Source organism: Drosophila santomea, chromosome 3R (assembly GCF_016746245.2).
Source record: "Drosophila santomea strain STO CAGO 1482 chromosome 3R, Prin_Dsan_1.1, whole genome shotgun sequence".
NCBI lineage: Eukaryota > Metazoa > Arthropoda > Insecta > Diptera > Drosophilidae > Drosophila > Drosophila santomea.
In genome coordinates, this window is record NC_053019.2 from 15387758 (window position 1) to 15407819 (window position 20062).

The 20062-nt window shown below is 44.8% G+C and overlaps 6 protein-coding genes across 9 annotated transcripts; 3 read left to right on the top strand and 3 right to left on the bottom strand.

Annotated features, from left to right (window-relative positions):
• Positions 1-106: 106 nt before the first annotated feature.
• Positions 107-13062, top strand: LOC120454415 (serine/threonine-protein kinase ATM). 2 transcript variants are annotated; one of them, XM_039639686.2, is made up of 29 exons: positions 107-408; positions 468-576; positions 628-813; positions 870-1090; positions 1147-1491; positions 1555-2658; positions 2713-2890; positions 2948-3117; positions 3169-3295; positions 3353-3720; positions 3778-3919; positions 3973-4093; positions 4150-4282; positions 4337-4630; positions 4685-4958; positions 5017-5393; positions 5453-5650; positions 5704-5851; positions 5912-6329; positions 6390-6549; positions 6604-7113; positions 7175-7480; positions 7545-8526; positions 8586-8753; positions 8816-9192; positions 9256-9508; positions 9599-9853; positions 9924-10114; positions 12963-13062. In XM_039639686.2, exons 1-28 carry the CDS (start codon positions 208-210, stop codon positions 10106-10108), a joined length of 8310 nt encoding a protein of 2769 aa, XP_039495620.1. In that variant the 5' UTR covers positions 107-207; the 3' UTR covers positions 10109-10114; positions 12963-13062. The 2 variants fall into 2 exon arrangements, with proteins under 2 accessions (XP_039495620.1, XP_039495619.1); XM_039639685.2 differs by lacking the exon at positions 12963-13062 and having other exon boundaries at positions 9924-10178.
• Positions 10653-11799, bottom strand: LOC120454418. The gene is made up of 4 exons (XM_039639690.2): positions 11555-11799; positions 11306-11500; positions 10999-11239; positions 10653-10929 (listed from the first exon to the last, which is right to left on the bottom strand). The coding sequence occupies exons 1-4, from the start codon at positions 11773-11775 to the stop codon at positions 10789-10791; spliced, it is 798 nt and encodes a 265-aa protein (XP_039495624.1). The 5' UTR covers positions 11776-11799; the 3' UTR covers positions 10653-10788.
• Positions 11859-12768, bottom strand: LOC120454419 (28S ribosomal protein S10, mitochondrial). 2 transcript variants are annotated; one of them, XM_039639692.2, is made up of 3 exons: positions 12670-12768; positions 12383-12609; positions 11859-12317 (listed from the first exon to the last, which is right to left on the bottom strand). In XM_039639692.2, exons 1-3 carry the CDS (start codon positions 12676-12678, stop codon positions 12062-12064), a joined length of 492 nt encoding a protein of 163 aa, XP_039495626.1. In that variant the 5' UTR covers positions 12679-12768; the 3' UTR covers positions 11859-12061. The 2 variants fall into 2 exon arrangements, with proteins under 2 accessions (XP_039495626.1, XP_039495625.1); XM_039639691.2 differs by lacking the exon at positions 12670-12768 and having other exon boundaries at positions 12383-12648.
• On the top strand, positions 13052-14939 carry LOC120454416 (protein arginine N-methyltransferase 1). The gene is made up of 2 exons (XM_039639687.1): positions 13052-13193; positions 13257-14939. Exons 1-2 carry the CDS (start codon positions 13172-13174, stop codon positions 14783-14785), a joined length of 1551 nt encoding a protein of 516 aa, XP_039495621.1. The 5' UTR covers positions 13052-13171; the 3' UTR covers positions 14786-14939.
• Positions 14871-16834, bottom strand: LOC120454417 (chromatin assembly factor 1 p55 subunit). Of its 2 annotated transcripts, none has more exons than XM_039639689.1 (3): positions 16505-16834; positions 15893-16450; positions 14871-15799 (listed from the first exon to the last, which is right to left on the bottom strand). In XM_039639689.1, the coding sequence occupies exons 1-3, from the start codon at positions 16524-16526 to the stop codon at positions 15090-15092; spliced, it is 1290 nt and encodes a 429-aa protein (XP_039495623.1). In that variant the 5' UTR covers positions 16527-16834; the 3' UTR covers positions 14871-15089. The 2 variants fall into 2 exon arrangements, with proteins under 2 accessions (XP_039495623.1, XP_039495622.1); XM_039639688.2 differs by having other exon boundaries at positions 15893-16453; positions 16505-16833.
• Positions 16835-17113: 279 nt separating this feature from the next.
• Positions 17114-19244, top strand: LOC120453620. Its single transcript, XM_039638402.2, has 3 exons — positions 17114-17441; positions 17590-17782; positions 18140-19244. Exons 1-3 carry the CDS (start codon positions 17378-17380, stop codon positions 19092-19094), a joined length of 1212 nt encoding a protein of 403 aa, XP_039494336.1. The 5' UTR covers positions 17114-17377; the 3' UTR covers positions 19095-19244.
• Positions 19245-20062: the final 818 nt, after the last annotated feature.

Sequence of the window (20062 nt, forward strand, 5' to 3'; positions counted from 1 at the left end):
GGCGTTATCAATATATTGTTGATTGTTCAACGGACAGGACACTTAACAGCAAAGTTTTGATGCTTTCACTGTTCATATAAGCCTTGGTATTTTTTGGCGCTCTCGGAAAGGTCACTCTAAGTACGATTTGAGAGATAAGTTGATGTTTAGTTTAAGAACTATTGGATTAGGGCTTCCAGTGACAACAGGTGATGCCGGGCAGCTAGGATGAGTGCACTTCTAAATGAAATCCAGCGCATCCTCGGGGACCTTCAATCGGGAAAGGCAGCCAGCCGAAACAAGGGCATCCAGCAGCTGGATGAAAAGCTCTCAAGCTGCCGAGAGGATTTTGATAAGTTGTTTCTTAGCAAAACTTGCGATCTATCCTGGACCACAATCTTTAATGCGTCAAAGGAGGCTCTTTTTAAGGTTCATAGCCATAATATTTAAACAATAAGTTCGATCAATAAGTTTTTCCCTTATTACAGCAAGCTGCAAGTCTTGAGGAGGCAAACGAGAAAGTATTTAAGACGCTGGCGGGAAAAAACTACCTGTACGATAATGTCCTCGAGAAGATCACACAGTTCAACTTGGAAGGTAACTCCCAAACACTTGAACTCGTTCTTAAAGCTAATATGTGATTTGCAGCGGGGAAACAGACCGCCGGAAATGGACACTTTCTGGCTAAGACGAGCATCTTCGGTGCATTCGAGGATGGGATCAAGATGCGAGTGGTGGTCAAGTATTTTGGAGACCGCATTTTGAGTCTACTGGAAAAGGGCATTTACTCATCGGACAGCTATGTGCGCGACCTGAAAATTAACGAATACAGCAGTAAGTGATTTCGTGGTCAAGAAGTGACTCTTTCTTACTGTACCACTGTATTATAGGGATTCTGTCCTACCTTTTTGAACTGAATGTCGATATGGAGGAGGCTCTGCGAACCAGAATACTGAAATGCATCACAAAAACCGTCACTTTGGCCAAGGACCGGGTTCAGCTGCATGTGGATCTAGTGGCATATCTGCCGGAGCTCAGCAGCTTTGCGCTTTCCGCATTTGGAGCCAGAAAAACTGAGATTGTTCGCGTTTACTTGATATTTGCAGCAGAGGTAAGACTCTGAAGAGATATTTAGATCATGATAAATACTTTGCAACAATCTTCCAGCTCGCTGTCAACTACAACCACCAATTGAACGTTCACATGCAAGAAATTCTACCCAAACTATGCGAGTACCATGAGGAGGATGCCTTTCGGGACGACACCAGAAATCTGTTTTTTCAATGCGTTTCAAAGTCGCTCCATTCAATGTACCTTAAAATGGATAAGTCTGACTTTAATACTCTTGGTGTGCCGGTTCATGAGAAGTGGCCGCAAACTCTACTGCGGCTCAAAACTATTGTCAATGTGGAAATCCGTAAGAATTCCTGGGCTCGCTGTAAGAACGCACAACTGAGCAATAACAAATTCTCCGATCCCTTCATCAAGATGTCTGCCCTGGTTATGTATATAGTGAGCTGCATGAGCTAGTAATATTAATTATAGTTCACTTAAAATATATATATTTATTTGTAGGTGCTGTGGCACTTGGAGACGAAAAAAAATGATGAAAATGGAGAAGGGGATGCGCCGAAAAAAATCCCAAAACTTGCTGATAAAATGGAAACTATATTTAGCCTGATCGACAAAAAGGAAAACACCTTTAATGACGTGTGGCTTGCGATCTTCACTGAGATACTTCAGCTGAGCAGCGTGATCCTAAATGTGGCCAACTACCAGATGGCGCTAGCCACCGTGGCGGAAATAATGCAAATGTACGGAAATGCTAGAAATCTCCGGAGTCTTAGGTTATGCCTGGCTAACCTTTTGACCAAAGAACATGAGCTTTTGCAGTCGAAATCTATTCGGGAAGATTATCTGGGCGATCTTTGGAGTCAGATGGCAAACCAGCTCATTTCAGAGACGACCATAAACAGCGACGAGATCAAGGAAAAGCAATTGGTGCTGCAAATGCTAATTAGACACAATAAACTGAATCAAAAGATGACCAGCACACTGCTTAACAATATAATCTCAACTGAGATGTTAAAACGCAACGAGTGCTTAGAGACAATTCGCGAGATCTTTATTCATGCCGAGAAATTTGGTCAGGACAAAGCGTCCGCTGATTTAGAACCTATTATAGCTTGGGCCTACGGTAGTGCGGATAGGTTCATCGCCGCCCAGATGATACACAATATTGAGAGTATTGATGCTCAGCTACAGGCTGATACTTTTGCAATCAGCATTATAAACTTTTTGGATGTGCAGCAATTGCAGCAGATCTCTCGACGAGAGCATATCCTTGCTCCCACCGAACGTAATCTTTTGGCCTACAAATACAACGAGCAGCTTATTTGCTTTGACAAGGACTACGCCATTCCGTTTGAGTCAATCACTCAAGTTCAGAGCGAAATTAAGAATTGTTTGATTCAATCCAATTATGAATGCCTAATGCGGGGCCTCAACTTTGAGATCGCAAAGGAGAACAACCCCGCAGCAATACTAAAAAACCTGAATAGTCTATTGAAGTTGATCTGCACACTAGAAAGGCTTTTGCATTACAAGGTTTTTGATGCAGATACCTTTACTGGTTGCCCTCTGATAAAAAGAATTGGACTTTATCTCAGCCACATTGAGGTGGGTGCAAAATAAATTATATTTTGGAACCTCTTTTTTTAATGCCCAATTCAGTTCCAGCTCAAGGCAAACGGCTCTGAAATGCTAGATAAGAGCGATTTACCGGAGATTTTACGCCTAGAAATCTATGTACTTGATGTATTTAGGACGAATTCAGTCTTACGTAATTATTTGGAGAGGCAACCCATAGAAATGTTGGTGGAATTTGTTGGCGCTGCCCTTAAGTTGCATTGTAATGAAGTTTTGTATTATTTTATGGCTTTAATAATTGAAGACCTAAATATTTTAGCCATGCAGAGGGAGCGATTTGTGGATGCCGATCATGGAACAATAACGCGTCTGTGCCTTAATATTTTGGCTGGCCTTTGTGCGTACAATTCGCACCGGGATGAAGCATTCGAGCACATAGCAAAGGTAACGATGCGTTGGCATCCACAGGATGTGCTTATTGTGACCAAGGTAAGAGTGATATCGTAACCAAAATAGATGTAATTTGAAGAACTCTTTAAGATGCTATGCAGTTGCCAAACCATTTCTGAAGCATCTAGCACTTGGTTAGTGAGCAAATTGAAGAGCCTTTTTCAGCACCATCACCAGGATGCGGAAATGATGGATAAAGTGGTTCAACAAATGCCCAGTGAGCGGATATAAAATCAAACAAGTAACACAATACAATTAATTCATTTTATTCCAGCGATTTTTCACTTCGTATGGAATAAAGAAAATCATTTGGACGACATGCTTATGGCCCTTAACTCCCTTTTGAGGATTGCTATTAAGAAGTCCTACACATCACATTTAACAGCAAAAATTGTGCGTTGCGTGGGTTTGATCGCTCAGCGGTGTCCGGACATTTACCTTCTCGAGAACTTTGCTGTGATATGCAAGTCCACTGCGAAATTCATCACCATGCCCACTTTGGAAGTGCGCTTTGCCACACTCTTTACATTCACTATTCTACTCGAATCTAATTGCGTCACCAGCGATGCCATCGGTCATTCTCAGACACACTGGGATTTCTGCCAGGAGCTGTACGAGAGCATTGAGTTTAAAAAACTGACGGTCGGTAATTGCAAGTCTTGATGCCTAGCTACACATTAATTCCTATTTGATATTTAGTACAACAACGAGGATGCCATTCAAAACAGCAATGCGTTAATCGTACAAATGCTCGTTGCCATATTTCTGCGCAGCTCATTCCACCAAGAGATAGCACTAAAGGAGCTGCTGTATCACTGTGCCCTGCGCAGGCTAACTGAAAGTGAGTAAGCTCAGTAATACTAGTTTCAGTTACGCGATTACATCCAATTCCAGGGGAGTTTATTTCTCTGCAGAGTACGGCTTCCTGCCATGGACAATCAGTACGTGATCTTATCCGACCATTTTCGGGCGTTCTTCTTCACCACTGGAGCTCCAAGCGCTGGCCCATTTCCAAGTGAGATAATTTAAGAAGTCCAAAGAATGTTAGATTTATATCTCAGTCTTTGTAAGGTTTCCCTATTTTTTGTGTTACCCAACGAAGAGTGAATTTCGCAAAGCCCATGCTAGTGAAATCATGGCTTATACCTTTCTATATGGGAAAACAGAGGATATAGAACGATGCAGTACATCCATCAGCGAGGAGGTAAATCCGAAACAATTTTTTTTTTATAACTAAATAACAAGTTTTATTCTTTAGCTGGCCCTTCCGATAGTGGCTGCATTTTTACTGATCAAAAACAGCTCGTGCAGCGAAAGCGAAGGCCAGAACTTTAAGGAACATCTCCAGATATTGTCGGAAAACCTTAGTTACTCTCAACTGAATGCCACAGATGTAGATCTTGATGTGGATATCCTGTGTTATGTGATAAGCTTGCTGCACGATCCGCAGGAAATGCTGAGATTGTTTGGTTCCTTTGCGCCGTGCAACAGAACACCCAGCTGGTATAGTCTGACTGGAGAGTCGCTTTTCAAGTGTCTAAACTTTCACATTGTAGGTATCTGGTTAGCCATTTCATGATGTGTCGTCTAACTCTTGTTCATTTAGGATCCTGAAATGAGGTCTTCGGTGGACAGTCGGATCCAATCTATGAGCACACTTCAAACCAAACATTCTCGTGTGTTGGTCGATGTTTTTGGACGCTTAAAGACCAACTGCTATTCAGCCTCTTTTTCTAGTCAGGCGTTGCATGAGTTTTTCCTGTATTGTGAAGTTGCAGATGCTGTCCATGATGCGGCCAAAAAAAATGAAACCATAGTTACCCAGTGCTCCTTCTTTGTTCGCGACATTTGGTTTTTTGTGGTTCGGTTTTTGATCCATAGTAAGTTGAATAAAAATGCAGAGAAACCTAAGCATTACCTAACGCAGTCTTATTTCAGCAAAGTTCATTCGCGTCCAAATGGCTGCTCTGACATTTCTAGAACTTTTGCTAAACAAACCCAGCTTTAGCTTGGATGATTTCCAAAACCATTTCGGCGATATAGCTAAGCTATTAAGCAATTTTCAACTTTCCTGTGAAGCGAAAGAAGTTAGAGAAAAGACCATATCAATCGTAATGCAAATTTTGCAATCAAAGAAAGACCAGATCAACCTAAATTCCTTTTTGGAAGAGACCACGGACTGTGAGTTTCTTAAACCTCTGCGAGAGGATTGCCAGTCTGGTCAACCCAATTTGGACAGGGCAGATGTCGCCAACTATTTGCGCTCCTTTCTGTTAAGTCCAACGCCAGAGAGATTGCGCGATCTGAGAACATATGTGAGTTGAATTATTAAGTTAATATTTTGAAAACTATAAAAAAATGGGAAATTATATAGATTGCCGAGCACAAGGACAAAGTGCAAGAGCATGAAAAACTGTTGTTTGGGGTAATTAACAAGCTCATTCAGATGACACGGGACGCGCATAGTAAGACAATCAGCACTGACTCCCTAAAGTGCTTGGCTCAAATTGGACCGCTGAAAATATCCACAGTTTCGTACTATTTTCAGACCGATTTTGAATCGCTTGAAAAGGTAAGTTAACAACTTCACGACCGCTCCTTTTAAATTGTCTCCTTTTAATGCAGTCAAATGCTGAGCCCATGGAAGACTTCCTTGGAGTTGTCTGCCAGATTTTGGATACATCCTTATTCCAATTCGATCCCAAAACTCACGAGGGTCTTGTGTCCGTAGCCATTCAGGTGGTTAATAGTAAGCCTGGATCTAATATTATGGGTAATTAGATTTTGAATTGCAATCATATACAGATAATTTTGCTATATGTTTAATTCATAGCACACTATAAAAATCTAAGAATCTTCGTTGACAAGTCAACTACATCGACTTTTCTGCATTCTAATAAACAAATTCGTCGCATCGATTGGCTGTCAACACTTAAAGCCACGAAAAGCCTAAACTACGAGCCTTGGATGTGCGCCTTTGTCTCAAAAGTGTTTCAAGTGTGTGGTTGGCTGGGATTCGACAAACTGGCCGCCACTTCTTTCGTCTTTGCCAAGACCTGCCTGCTACCGTTTATTAAATTACTACTGCAAAATAGCCTAGATCACGTGGAGAGTCTGTCCCAGATGCTGGATTACTTTTTCGAAGGTTTTAATAGTGCGACGGCTCCGAACTCCCAGGAGATCTTTCGCAATAAAAGAGCCATTAAGAAGTTTCTGCACATTTGCGAGTACATACGAATCTTTAATAATTGGTAATTCATATTAATTTAGATTAAATACGTGTTTAACTTTTTGTACTTTCCTTATAACAGGACCATCCCCATTAATCTGAACAACGTGGTCATGGCTAGCAATCACTGTCAGGCCTATTTCCTAAGCATAATGTACCTAGAGCTTTGGGCCTGCGCAGAGAGCTCTAAGAGCAAAGCCAATTTCTTGGAAAACGAATGCTTTCAAAACTGCGCAAAAAAGGTAAGATACACCTATGGTTGAATATAATCTAAGCCAAGGATGCGTTCGTTGCAGGCATATGAATCTATTGGATGCTTAGATGCCATTCCGGGCTTTGTAAATCCCATGCGCTCCCGCTTAGATTTCCTTGGCCGAGGGAGCAATCTATCTACCATTTTGTTGGAGTCGGACCACTTGGACAGGGCCAGTGGTCAACTCTGCATAGACATAATGAAGGGCAATGGTTTGTGGTCTTTTGCCAAACTCCAGCAGCACCAGAACATTGAACCCGACTACGAAATATTTTGGCGCCTTGGGCAGTGGGATTCGCTAACAGACGCAAAGCATCAGCAAAATATGACTGTTAGAACATCACTTAATCTGGAGCAAGAGTACAAGCGGCATCACTTCGTTGCCCTCAGAAGTATCGGCCAGCGGGAGGAAGAGAACAGCTTGTCGGCCATCGAAATGGCCTATAGCTGTGTGCGCGACATTCTGATGGAGATCAGCGTAGAGTGCCTGCAAAGTGTGTACAAATACCTGACATGGCTGTGCTCTCTTCAACAAGCAGAGGAGTTTTGCCAGGTGATGGTGTCCTGGGAATTCGGCAATGTACTTTACTGATAGGTCCTTTTTCACACTTCAGATCCAATTTGGCTCTCAACTGGATCCTGCTTTGACGACCAAGATTTTTAAAAAATGGCAAACGGAACTGGAGCTTAAGTACGGAAATTTTTCTTGTAAGGAATACGTGATTGCACATCAGATTGCATTGCTGAAGCTGGCGGGAACAAGGGCTAGTCGCAGAATGAGCGAGTTCTATCAAAAGGATCCCATTAGCACGTACCTAATGAAGGGAATTGAGGAGTGCAAAGGCGCTGGCAAGTTAAATCTGGCAGCCAAGTACACAGCTACTTTGCGGGAGCTTCCTAATATTAGGGAGTCCACCAAGGTTACTTAATTTTGTATAAATTTATATCCATTTTACATATGTTTTTAATTGCATACAATTATAGATAAGCGTTCTACTGGAAGATGCCGAAATCAATCTGAAGATGGGCAACCAACAAATTGCCAAAGCCATTTTGGACTATGTGACCAACAATAATGAGTTTGTGTACTGCGTCCAACGAGTTCCTGCACTCCGGATGCAAGGCGAGTTCCTCTTAGACTGCAATGCTGAGACTTTGAGTTGGGTCCAGTCTCACAACTTCAATAATTCGCTTAAGCTGATTGATGATTTTGTGCTGCACCGCCAGACGCTGAGCGAAAAGTATCGGGACATCTTCGATTGGCATCAGCTTGATGCCTTCGCCAGTAAGCACCGAACGGCTGCCTATGCAACGATAGCAAAGTATGCTGATCGGGAGTACCAGCAACTACACGATTACCGGCATTCGCAGGAGTATCAAACGCTGCAAGATATCATCGAACAGAACCGCCAGACGGCGGAAAAGGTGACCCAGCGCGAGAACCAAGACCGGCGCATCATCTCCGTGCAGATGAAACGTTACGCTAGTTTGGATGAGCGGCAGCTGAATCAGATTGAAGAGAAACTGACAGAGTACCTGTGCCTGGCGTTGCGCAACTATATGGCGTATTGTCGACTGGATAGCAGCTTTTCCAGTGCTGCCATCTATCGCATCATCTCGCTATGGTTCACCAACGCCACCAGCAAACAGTGCCAGGAGTGTATCAAGGAGGAGATCCTTACAGTGCCCAGTTACAAATTCATCTGTGCCGCCAACCAACTAACCGCGCGCCTTAACTCCAAAAACACAAGCCTGCTCAAGGGGCTAACAGACCTTCTGGTGCAATGTGGCACAGATCATCCGTATCATACATTCTACCAGCTGTATCCGCTTGTGTTTGCCCACCTGGATGGCGAGAACAGCAATACAGAGCGATCAGGAATTGCACGTAAGATTATTGCTATGATATGCGAAAAGAATGCCACAGCGGGGGAATGCTGCAAGCAGCTGGAATCGCTGCTGCCAGGTAAACGAATCGGTCTTACATTGTTTTCAATTACTTGGCTAAGACGAGTTCTTTCACAGCACTCATAACTTTTGCCAACGAGGGAAAGACAGACGATAACAGGCCAGTGTCGGATTCCGTCCGCAACAAGCAGTTTGACAAGGTGAGGCGCTGGCGAAATCTCAATGCCGTACATTGCCCGACCCTCGAGTTGCCTGTTAATCCCAGCAAGGAGTACAATATAATAAGTAGGTCTAGAAGCCAAATACTGATAGTTAAGCCTTGAATAACGAAATCTCACTTCACTCAGGCGTCGTCAAGTGGAACAACGAGACTACACAGTGTGGGGGATTAAATGCGCCTGTTAAAATTATGTGCGTATGCTCTGATGGTAAAATTCGGGCGCAGCTGGTCAAGGGAAAGGATGATCTACGGCAGGATGCCGTGATGCAGCAGGTTTTCGGCATCGTCAACGATTTGCTCAACCAGGATTCCGAATTTATCGAGCGTAAGCTGAAGTTGCGCACCTATAAGGTCACCCCACTATCCATGCGTAGTGGCATCCTGGAGTGGTGCACCAACTCGGTTCCTGTGGGTCATTATTTGGTTGTAGAAGGCAAAGGAGGGGCGCATGCGCGATACCGTCCTAACGACTGGAATAACAACAAGTGCCGCAAATTGTCCTCTGTGCGTTTCATTCAAAATAAAATAATTTCGTTGTTCTTATAATTTTTTTTTTTTAATTTACAGGATCACCTTAAGTTTGCCAAGGACGCGCGATATGCTATTTACAAGCGAATATGCGAAAATATTAAACCCGTTTTTCATTACTTCCTGCTGGAGAAGTTCCCGATTCCAGGCGTCTGGTTTGAGAGGCGGTTGGCCTACACCAATAGCGTGGCCACCACCTCAATGGTGGGCTACGTTCTTGGACTGGGTGATCGGCACACACAAAATATCCTAATTGACCAGCAGACAGCTGAGGTCATTCATATCGATTTTGGTAGGTGCATAATTTTCACAATAGATGCGCGGATATTACATGGAAATGTTTATGCTCATGCTAATTACAATGTTTGTGCTAATTTTTCAGGGATTGCCTTTGAGCAGGGAAAAATCCAGACGACACCGGAGACCGTTCCCTTTCGGTTGACTCGCGACTTTGTGGCACCAATGGGTATCTGTGGTACAAAGGGAGTCTTTGCCAAATCCTGTGAAGCTACTATGCACATTCTTCGCCGATATAAGTCCGTTTTTACCACCATTCTCGAGGTTTTGCTGTATGATCCCCTCTTTATTTGGGGTGTACTTAAAAAGAAGCAATCCAGCCACTCATCACAGCAATCCGGTGAGCTCAAACCTACTTACTACCTGTAAAGTTTTTTCTATATTTTTGACCATGTGGTAATTTATTTCAGGCGAGGAATCAGTGAATTTAGTTGCCCAGCGAGCTTTGCTTCTTGTGCAGAACAAACTAGATGGCAGAGAGGCCGGCACATTGGGCGACTCGAATGTCGAGGCACAAGTGGAGCGATTGATCAATGAAGCCACTCTACCAAGCAATCTCTGCATGCTTTTCCCGGGCTGGGACCCGCACCTATAAGTCTAAGTACATCACATTATCATTACTTGTTTTGAGTTCTAATACAAGGTTTATACGATTTATATCAAAACATTGTGGTGCTTAATCTGGTCAAAAGCACACGTTGTTGTTTGGTTCTTTTGCTATCACAGCGGGAAACGTCCAAGTGGTATACATTATCTTGGCAACTGAAGAATTTCAATCTGAATTGAAATTTTCAAAGGTTTCTACGTTTTATTGCCAAGATGTCGGTTGCATATATTGATAAAGCGGCTTTTTTCTGGGCATTGCATGGTCACAAAATTACTGGCCCCCAGTAAGTTTCAGGAATTATTTGGCCTATTCTTTTTTATAATCCGACAAGGTGGCCATAAATCAATAAGCGGTTGTGAAAATAACGCTTATCAAGACCCCACACCAACTATTCCGTGTTTGTAGGTAACAAAAGGCTTTGTTAAGCGCGCTATCGGACATACGGGAGCTGATAACGGACGGATTCAAATGCAAATGGGCTTTTGATAGTTCAATAGTCCTTATCACATATATAGTAAACGTGGCTAAAACGTCAAACGGTCTATAAATTGTATATTTTCCAGTGCTTACCCATGGTCCGCGATTTATAAAAACGTACATATGTATATTTATTAAACTAATTTAAAATAATGGCTTCTATAAGGCTAGAAGGAGTTAAACAGTCAGTCTTAGTTGGTCGGACTAGCTTCAAGCTTGCAATCGGGTTCCACGCCCTCAAATATGGGTGCACTTTCTCCTTCGCTTCCTCCACCAGTTATTATTTGAATAATCTCCGACAAAGTGAACTGTCCCAAGAATTTGTTAACGGCCTGTAAGACATCCATGGAAATTGAATTAGAAAATGTTTTGCTTTTGAAAACCTGGATTGTAAAACCCACCGCTTGGGCTTTAGAGACCACTGTGCCCTGTTCATAATCCCAGGCGTCGCCGAGCAGCTCTACTCCCAATTCGTTCACCAAAGCGTGGAAAAAATCATTGATACGCTCCTCTTCCACCAGGTTATCAAAGTTAATCCATAGTTCGCCCAAACCCAGCTCGATCTCTAATGAATATATGGCCAGGGGAGACACGGATCTCAATCGGAACGAAATGAGGATTGAAAAGTTTTTAATAGAGGTTCTGAAAACAGCAAGTTAATGGTTAGAAATTTGTTCGATGCTTAAACTGAAAAAAATTTGGTCTTACTCGGCATTGCCATCACCCGCCAAGTTTAGGATGTAGGCCAAGGATCCTTTGGCGGTGTATAAGGACTCGAAGTGCGTGAGTGGGAGGGTAACGTTAATGGTGCTCTTCAAACGGGGCACCGGGGTCAAACTGAGTTCAGGTACATCAAAGTCCGACAATCCGTGCAACTGAAAGTTGTCGATTGACCCAGTGAAGCTAAGAACCAAAGAATTAATTCGCGTACTAGGACATATGATAGCCTTCGCTTACTCCACGAGGTATTTGTTGTTCAGTTCTGTCGCGACAGGGCCAAACTGCAGTGGGTCCAAAGCGGGCAGACCCAGATTCGGGATTGGGTGGCACATACGCATGCGGAACTCTTCAAGGAACGACAAGATCTTCGCCTCGTAAACGCAGACAGCGGGCGACAGGCATGCGTAGAGGATGGCGATGGCCAGCAGGGCTTGTGAAGTGAGTTGTGCCCGCTGCATTCTGCTGATCGATTCGCTTCCGTTCGGTCTGGAGTAGCTACTGGTCTGCCAGCGGGCACCCGCCCCGATTTTGTTTGCTCACATTTCAAGTGGATCCCATCGTGTGTGTCAAGATACGACTTTTATTTCAATATTTTGACAAAAACTTATCTTCGCTAATCGCGAACGGGGCCCGAGTTCGGCCGATTACCATGCGGATTGTTGGTGCTTCTGTTCGTTTATTAGCCTAATCTCAAGCTCATGGTGAACTTTTAATAACTATGGACTACTCTCGAATTGACTTCTGTTACACTTGCTCCGGCGGCTGGCGCAAGTGCTCTGGGATCTGCTGTAGCTCAGTCCTGGAAGCCTGCAGCGCAACGCCTTCGGGCAGATTTCGTTCTATGTACTCTAGGAAGGTGTCCAGCGTTGAGCCCGTCAGCTTGTGAAAGTTCATATAGCGGAAGTGGGTTCGCACCTCGTACTGTACGCGATGTTTCTTGTAGATGTGCACCGACTTCAGAAGCGTCATCCGCTCGTGGTGCGCCTTGCGAGGTGACCAGCTGCATGAGGGTTTACAACATATGTTAGAGATTTGTTTTTGAGAATACAGGGGCCTACCTCTTACCAATTGCCCTTTTCAATGCCCAAATGCTCGGCAGCGGTAGTGGCGAACCAGGTGTAGCTCTTCAGAACCGCCGGATCAATACCACGCAGCTCAATTTCCAGCTTGCTATATAGTTTATCCGGTTCTGGAGCGGGTGCCGCAGGTGAAAGATTGGCCTCTACGCCGGGGCTGGTGGTCACCGAGGAGAGAGCCCGCACTGGCTGTGCCCAGCGAAGCGTCTTTATAGCCTGGGAGTATAAAAGTAGATGTCTTATACGCATTTTCATTGATATATTGAATTTAAGTACCTGCAACATATTAGGAACTGTATTTACAACTAGAATTATGCAAGTGCGGCAGCCGCAATACTGCTCATAACGCCTTTTCAAAAATACTGAAAAATACCACACAGGCGGTGTTTTTGTGATTTTATAGATAGGTGACCTACATTACCCTGTAATAGATTCTTTTTGCTGCAAATGATGCGTAAATGCTTTACTCTTAAATTAATTTCTTTGTTGCAAAAGAGCAAGGAGTTTATTTTCCGGCTCAATAAGAATTTCATTGTTTTCATATCACTAAACGATGTTGATTTCTTCAGTTCAGATATATCCCCCGTGGTACCCTCGAAAGCAACATTTCAAATATTCCAAAACGCGTTAAGCTATTTTCTCTCCTTAATTTCCGCACGTGTTGGCGCCGCTTAAAAAGAGACGTTTTAGTTTACGTTTCTAAGTTTGTGATTTTCGTCGTGCGGTTATAATTCCTTTCTCTGACAGCTGGACTATAGGAGTTGCAAACAAAGATAGCATGAAAGACACCGAAGTCAAAGGTGAGAGCCCGCCAATGCTTTTAATTCCGGGAAATGATAACTTATTTATCCCCCACATTGTAGACAACACTAAAGAGGAGGAGCCCACGAAGGAGGCACCAGAGGAGCCTGCCAGTTCCAGCTCCGACGAAGATGAGTACGATGACATAGACGACGATGATGAACCAATGGACGAGGGCGATGAGCCAACCACATGTCTGTTTTGCACCGAAACATCTGCAAGCATAGCGATTGCCATTGACCATCTCGACGCCCGGCACAAAGTAAATCTGTCGCAGCTTCAGCGCAAATTCCAAATGGACCAGTATTCCTTTATCAAACTGATAAACTACATAAGAGCCAACAAGATCAGTGCCGATCAGTTATTGTCAGCGGAACAGGCTCAATGGCAAGATGAGAAGTACCTACGGCCCGGGGAGTACGAGCCCTGGCTCTGCTACGACTATGAGGTCCTCAAAACAGACAGCGCTCCGGATCAGCCTTCGGTTCCGGAGCTGCAGCAGAGGATTGCTGAGCAGTCCCAATTGCTGCAGCAGGCCAACGAGGACATGGAACGCATGCGCAACGACTTCAAGGCCTTACTGCAAAAGGTACATGGTGACGAAGAGTCCAAAGGTTCCAACAAAAGTGTACCGCGCAACAACGCCTGTCTCGATAACGAATACTTCAAAAGCTACTCCCACTTTGGCATCCACCATGAAATGCTAAGCGACAAGGTGCGGACCAGCACATATCGCGCGTCTCTGCTCCAAAACGAAGCCGTTGTTCGAGGCAAGACAGTGTTGGATGTAGGATGTGGAACGGGAATTCTTTCCATTTTCGCCTCGAAGGCGGGTGCCGCCCGCGTCGTCGGCATAGATAACTCTGACATCGTGTACACGGCCATGGACATTATCAGGAAGAACAAGGTTGAAAACGTTGAACTGATCAAAGGACGGCTGGAGGACACAGATCTCCCAGAGGCCAAATACGACATTATCATATCCGAATGGATGGGCTATTTTCTCTTGTACGAATCAATGCTGGACAGCATAATCTACGCCCGAGAGAACCACCTTAACCCCAATGGTATAATACTGCCCAGCCGTTGTACACTTAGTCTCTTGGGCTATGGAAACGACACGCTTTATGCCGAGCAAGTGGAATTCTGGTCAAACGTTTACGAGGTGGATATGAGCGATCTGCGAAAGCGATCGATAGAAGAGCCACTCATGGAGGTGGTGGACGCAGAGTTTATGCTGACCGATCCCGAACAGATAGCCAACTTCGACATAATGACCGTCGATCTGAACTATCCAAACTTCACTCACCAGTTCAACTTGAAGGTCACGAAACCGGGACGATTATCCGCCTTTGTGGGCTATTTTGACACACTTTTTGAACTTCCCTCCGCCGTCATGTTCAGCACATCACCAACTGCGACGCCCACCCATTGGAAGCAGACGGTTTTCTTCATTGACAAGCCGCAGATTGTGAAGGAAGGGGACGTCATTAGTGGCAAAATCACGTCGAGAAGGCATAAAGAGGATGTCAGAGCACTTAGTGTAGACATAGAGGTCTTTGGCAAAAAACACAAATACATGGTAGTTTAATGTGGTTGATTTTTGAATATAAATAAATAAATTACGCTTGGAGTGTAAATTGGAATTTAATTTAAAAAAAAACGAACCACAATTCTTGGCTTTTGTAATCATTTTTAATTAAAGATTCGTAGATTGTACAATCTGCTGACAAATGAGAGCTTAATTACTTTTTGTTTTTAAAAATATGTAAATATATATAAATTAAAATGAGCACCCACTGCCATTTAGGCTGGATAGCTGGACATGGGGCACGGCCAAAACATTATCGGATTCAGTTGTAGTTTGGTGTGTTAAAGGAGGCGGAACAGGTGCTTTAAGCGGTGTTGGTTTCCAACTCGGAGGCGGGAATCTCGGGCTCCTCGTCGTTGTAGACATTCTCGGCCATCTGCCAGACCTGCATTATGTTGTCCTCGGACACGGAGCAAATGATCCACGGCTCGTTGGGGTTCCAGGAGAAATCGCTAATCTTGGCAGTGTGACCGCCATGGATAAAGAGCAGCTCGGGTGGTCCGTCTTCAGCATCCTCCGAACTCTGCTCCTCGCCGATTTTGGACAAATCCCAGACGTGTAGGCGGCGGTCGGTGCCGGAGGAAGCGAGAATAGTCTCGTTATGCGGCGACCACTGCACCTGGAAGATCTCGTCCTTGTGCGACTCAAAGGAATGTAATTTTAACTTAAGGTTGCGCAGATCCCACAGAGCCACAGTCTTGTCAGCGGAGCCAGTTGCCAGGATGAACTCCGAGTAGGGATTAAAGCTCAAGCAGTTTACTTCGGCTGTGTGAGCGTCCACCGTATGCGAGGGCTTCGAGGTGTTGTTGTTGCGCGTGTCCCAGATCATCAGTTTCTGGTCGTCAGCCACCGATCCGAACAGAGACTCATGGAGCAGATGCCAGGCCACGTCCTCAACAACGGCGGTGTGTCCGGTGAAGATGTTCTTGGCATCAATAACCCTATGCTCCTTGGGTGTGGCATTGATGTCCCACAAGCAAATGGTGTGATCATCAGAGGCTGACAACAAATAGCCTGTGAGGATAATAATGTTGTGTATTAATGGATACATTCAGGACGCAAAGCATTTAAGATGTGTTTATGCTTATATATATGAATATTACTTACCATTAAGGTTGGGATTCCAAGAGAGGCCGTAGCCTTCCTTTTGATGACCGCGCAGCCGCAGGTCCGGTTGGCACTCGCCAGATGGCTCCGGCTTGCTGGGATGCTTCGTGTAGTCGAAGACCAGGACATCGCTCGACGGCGTCTTGGTGGCGATTACACAGGCGTTCTGGGGCATGTAGCGGGCCCTGTTCACTTCGCCTTCGTGGTTGATCTTAATCTCGATCTCGATCTTGCCGCACACCGATCCAAAGCCTCCGAACTCGCCCTTTTCGTTGTCGTAGTGCGATCCATCGAACTGGGCATCCTCGCTGGGCAGCTGAACGCTGGCGATGAGGAGATGGTTCTGCTCATCGGATGTGTGTGTGCCCAGTATAAGACGATGTACCGAGTAGTCCTTGCCATCCTGCTTGGTCACGTCCGGCAGCCACTGGGCGGTCAACGAGGGCCATTCCAGGGCGTGCGTCATGACCAGATCGTACAGAAACGGCGTGTTCTTCTTCCAAATCTTGTACTCCTCATTGATCACGCGCTCCTCGACGGCGTCGTCAAAGGACTCCGCTGCTAAAGGTCGATGATTACAGACTGCGCTAATTAACTTCTAACCGGACTTACCATTATCGCTGCGATCCACCATTTCGAGACTTCTGGGCACGCAATTCCTCAGTCTGCGTCAAAAGTCGGCAGCCGAAAAAATCGGGCGCCAAAACAAAAGCCGAAGCGGCAAAACGTGTGCACAGAAACTACGAAAGCCCGCTACGTACTGGAAGCTTTCGCAACAACCACTAGACCGAATGGCGTTGAGGCAAGGATTGAGACAATTTCTGGCCGGGCAATTACACTTTTACCGGCGTACCGTCGGCGCAAAATGGGAATTTGGCTAGTTTCCTGCGTTTTTTTGCAAGCGCGTCGTCGATGATAGAGATGCAATGCAAACGATTGTACAGACAGACGACTGCCATATTCGATTACGATAACAATAGCAGAGTCACGGTGAAGCAGTAGCTGTGACATTGCGCGGTAGTTACACTTTTACGTCCGCTATTAGGGTTTAACTCTGTGTATTTTGACTATTAATAAATAAAGAAAATACATTTGATACATATATATCTTAATAAATAATTTAAATAGCGTACCAACAGATCGGCATAAGTTTAGTATTTTATGGTATATTCGGGCTCTTAAATGGTATACTTTCACGGTTGCAGCTGCCGCCACACTAAAGTGGATAAGCAAAGTTTGCTTAATTCGTTATCAGCTCTCATGATTCGAAACCAGCTTAGGCGCCAATGACCGGCTTGCCATTATTGCTTGTTGGGGCTACCGTGGCAGTTGCAGTTAATTTCCCCAACCGCAACGACGCGGGGCAGCCGTGATTCACCTTAATCGCTTTTTTTTTTTTCAATTGTGTGTGCAAAATGTTTTTGCACGTAACGAGCTGAACTATTGAATTTGCTAAATAGTTTAACAAGCAATAATTGGGCCGACATGCAGGTTGATAGTTGCACCAGCAACTCATCTGAGATCCCCGACCCCACAAAGCGTGAAGCGTGTAAGTGCACAGTGGATTTGATGGTCGGTTGAATGAAAAACTTTCTCTCTTGGCGCGCCGACGATTTTGTTTGTGTCTTCTTTCTTTCACTTGTGTAATCCGAATTTGGCCCTCAAGCTCGTTTTCTACTTCGATCGTCACTTTCCAGGGAACAGTGGGAAAATGCAGTCGTCGCCGCATTCCAAAGATGGTCATAATGCAGCGGGGGCTAGCAAACTGGTCCAGGATCAGCAGGCAGCCGAGGACTACCTGGAGCACCTGATGACGAAGGGCAGTCAGGAGGGCGACAGTGGGGCGGACTTGGAGCTACCTTCATGGTACGATGAGCAGCTATTCAGGCGGTAAGTTGCGTGACTAATTGTTTACTGCATATTGGCCTATAAGCCATTTGCAATTTGTGTGAACTACGCATATCAGAAATAATTGGGATAATTACAATATCTCCATTTACATAGGCTTGTAGTTACATATGTACAATATCGCTATTCGATTATTTATTATGGTTTTCTGTGCACTCAAAAGGCTGTACTCATCTTAGTCTACTCATTTACATATTTTTATATTCTTTGGTTTGCATATTACTAACAAATAAGTGCGACATTTAAATTAATTTTTCACCCCTATATGTACACACATATGTATAGTATATTTTAATTATAACATTATAAATTCCGAGATTCTGTATTCCTTTTTTGCAGTGGACAGAGCTACTTCAGCACGTATCGCTTCGTAATGAACGCCGGAATGCTGGCCGGTCTTATAGCTGTTCTGGCTATTCCCTCTATTCTACGGGTGCTGTCGTGCACACGCCAATCCTCGACAGCGTTCACCGCCTACCGTCGCTATGTGCGTACTATATTCCACACGCAAGCCTGGTATAACCACAATATCGCGGACCGTGGGAGCAGGTTCTGGACCAGTATTGCGGCCGTGAGACGGGCCCACAGCCGCTCCAGTCATGCGTGCGCCCGCAAAGGAGCTGGACAGATCACCCAGAAGGATTTGGCCCTCACACAGTTCGGATTCATTGGCTTCATAACGATGGGCGCTCATCGCATAAAGCTGAACGATCCGGACTTCCTGGAGGCCACGACGCATATGTGGCGCGTTCTCGGCTATCTGCTGGGCATCAAGGATGAGTACAACATCTGCGCAAGGAACTGGGCGGAATCAAAGCTTCGCCTGGACATTGTGATGCGAAAGGTATACGAACCAGCTTTGACAAACACTGGTGAGGACTTCTACCGAATGACCGAGGCCTTGATTAATGGCTTGTGGCACATGAACACCATGCTTTCGGTAAACGCCAACATATTCTTCGCCAAGCGATTGGCCTGCGTTAAGGGCTACGAGTACTTCAGTTTCGATCATGAAAACGGCGTGGAACGGGATCCCCAGCAGAAACTGCACTACTACGACATGGGTTGGTGGGATCGTTTCATAGTCAGCTACGGCCTGTTCCTTGTCACATATCTGCACAGGTACGCCCTGGTGCGATGGTATTTCAACTTCCGCATCTGGCTGGGTGACGTACTGACCTATTACTTGCCCTACGTCGCCATTTGGAAGTTTGGCCCAAAGTTCGCGTATGTGCGGATCTTCAGGAAGGGAGGGGAGGCCCAAGATTTTACCTCGGGCTTGAAGGACGATTAGATTCTGTTGTTTTTGTGAGACTTAGTCATTAGGTAAATTATTAATAAATACGTAATTGAAACAATTAGGAACTTCAGCTTATATAGGGTGTTTTTTTTAGAGGTATAGAACTTTAAATTGCAATAAAACAACGATGGATTATTCGATTGACATGAATTTTATTGACATGAAAGATAATCTTGTGGCATTACATTTTAAATATGATTTCTGGCATATGACCGCCACGGCTGGCTCGGATGTAGTCCAATCTGGACGTCCAATTTGCAATGACTTTTTCCAACATATTTGGCCGTATATCGGCAATAACACGGCGAATGTTGTCTTCCAAATGGTTTAGCGTTTGTGGCTTATCCGCATAGACCAATGACTTTACATAGCCCCACAAAAAGTAGTCTAGCGGTGTTAAATCACAAGATCTTGGAGGCCAATTCACAGGTCCAAAACGTGAAATTAGGCGGTCACCAAACGTGTCTTTCAATAAATCGATTGTGGCACGAGCTGTGTGACGTTGCGCCGTCTTGTTGGAACCACAGCTCCTGGACATTATGGTCGTTCAATTCAGGAATGAAAAAGTTAGTAATCATGGCTCTATACCGATCACCATTGACTGTAACGTTCTGGCCATCATCGTTTTTGAAGAAGTACGGACCAATGATTCCACCAGCCCATACAGCGCACCAAACAGTCAGTTTTTCTGGATGTAACGGTGTTTCGACATACACTTGAGGATTAGCTTCACTCCAAATGCGGCAGTTTTGTTTGTTGACGTAGCCATTCAACCAGAAGTGCGCTTCATCGCTAAACAAAATTCGCTTATGAAAATCGGGAACAACAGCAATCTCGTTTTGGGCCCATTCGACGAATCTACGCCTTGCTTGATGATCGTTTGGTTTCAATTCTTGCACGAGTTGGATTTTGTAAGCACGCAAACCAAGATCCTTCCGCAAAATGGATGGACACAGATCCAA

Excerpts from the sequence above, each read along its gene's own strand:
- LOC120453620 (XM_039638402.2), top strand. The coding sequence starts at position 17,378 with ATGCAGGTTGATAGTTGCACCAGCAACTCATCTGAGATCCCCGACCCC. Across the intron at positions 17,442-17,589 it reads CCCCACAAAGCGTGAAGCGT|GGAACAGTGGGAAAATGCAG; the intron begins GTAAGTGCACAG and ends GTCACTTTCCAG. Across the intron at positions 17,783-18,139 it reads GATGAGCAGCTATTCAGGCG|TGGACAGAGCTACTTCAGCA; the intron begins GTAAGTTGCGTG and ends CCTTTTTTGCAG.
- LOC120454416 (XM_039639687.1), top strand. The coding sequence starts at position 13,172 with ATGAAAGACACCGAAGTCAAAG. Across the intron at positions 13,194-13,256 it reads GAAAGACACCGAAGTCAAAG|ACAACACTAAAGAGGAGGAG; the intron begins GTGAGAGCCCGC and ends CCCACATTGTAG.
- LOC120454419 (XM_039639691.2), bottom strand. The coding sequence starts at position 12,648 with ATGAAAATGCGTATAAGACATCTACTTTTATACTCCCAGGCTATAAAG. Across the intron at positions 12,318-12,382 it reads GGCATTGAAAAGGGCAATTG|CTGGTCACCTCGCAAGGCGC; the intron begins GTAAGAGGTAGG and ends ACCCTCATGCAG.
- LOC120454417 (XM_039639688.2), bottom strand. The coding sequence starts at position 16,526 with ATGGTGGATCGCAGCGATAATG. Across the intron at positions 16,454-16,504 it reads GGTGGATCGCAGCGATAATG|CAGCGGAGTCCTTTGACGAC; the intron begins GTAAGTCCGGTT and ends ATCGACCTTTAG. Across the intron at positions 15,800-15,892 it reads TTGGAATCCCAACCTTAATG|GCTATTTGTTGTCAGCCTCT; the intron begins GTAAGTAATATT and ends TTATCCTCACAG.
- LOC120454418 (XM_039639690.2), bottom strand. The coding sequence starts at position 11,775 with ATGCAGCGGGCACAACTCACTTCACAAGCCCTGCTGGCCATCGCCATC. Across the intron at positions 11,501-11,554 it reads AACAACAAATACCTCGTGGA|CTTCACTGGGTCAATCGACA; the intron begins GTAAGCGAAGGC and ends TTTGGTTCTTAG. Across the intron at positions 11,240-11,305 it reads GCGGGTGATGGCAATGCCGA|AACCTCTATTAAAAACTTTT; the intron begins GTAAGACCAAAT and ends TGCTGTTTTCAG.
- LOC120454415 (XM_039639686.2), top strand. The coding sequence starts at position 208 with ATGAGTGCACTTCTAAATGAAATCCAGCGCATCCTCGGGGACCTTCAA. Across the intron at positions 3,118-3,168 it reads ATGTGCTTATTGTGACCAAG|ATGCTATGCAGTTGCCAAAC; the intron begins GTAAGAGTGATA and ends GAACTCTTTAAG. Across the intron at positions 9,854-9,923 it reads CCACTCATCACAGCAATCCG|GCGAGGAATCAGTGAATTTA; the intron begins GTGAGCTCAAAC and ends AATTTATTTCAG.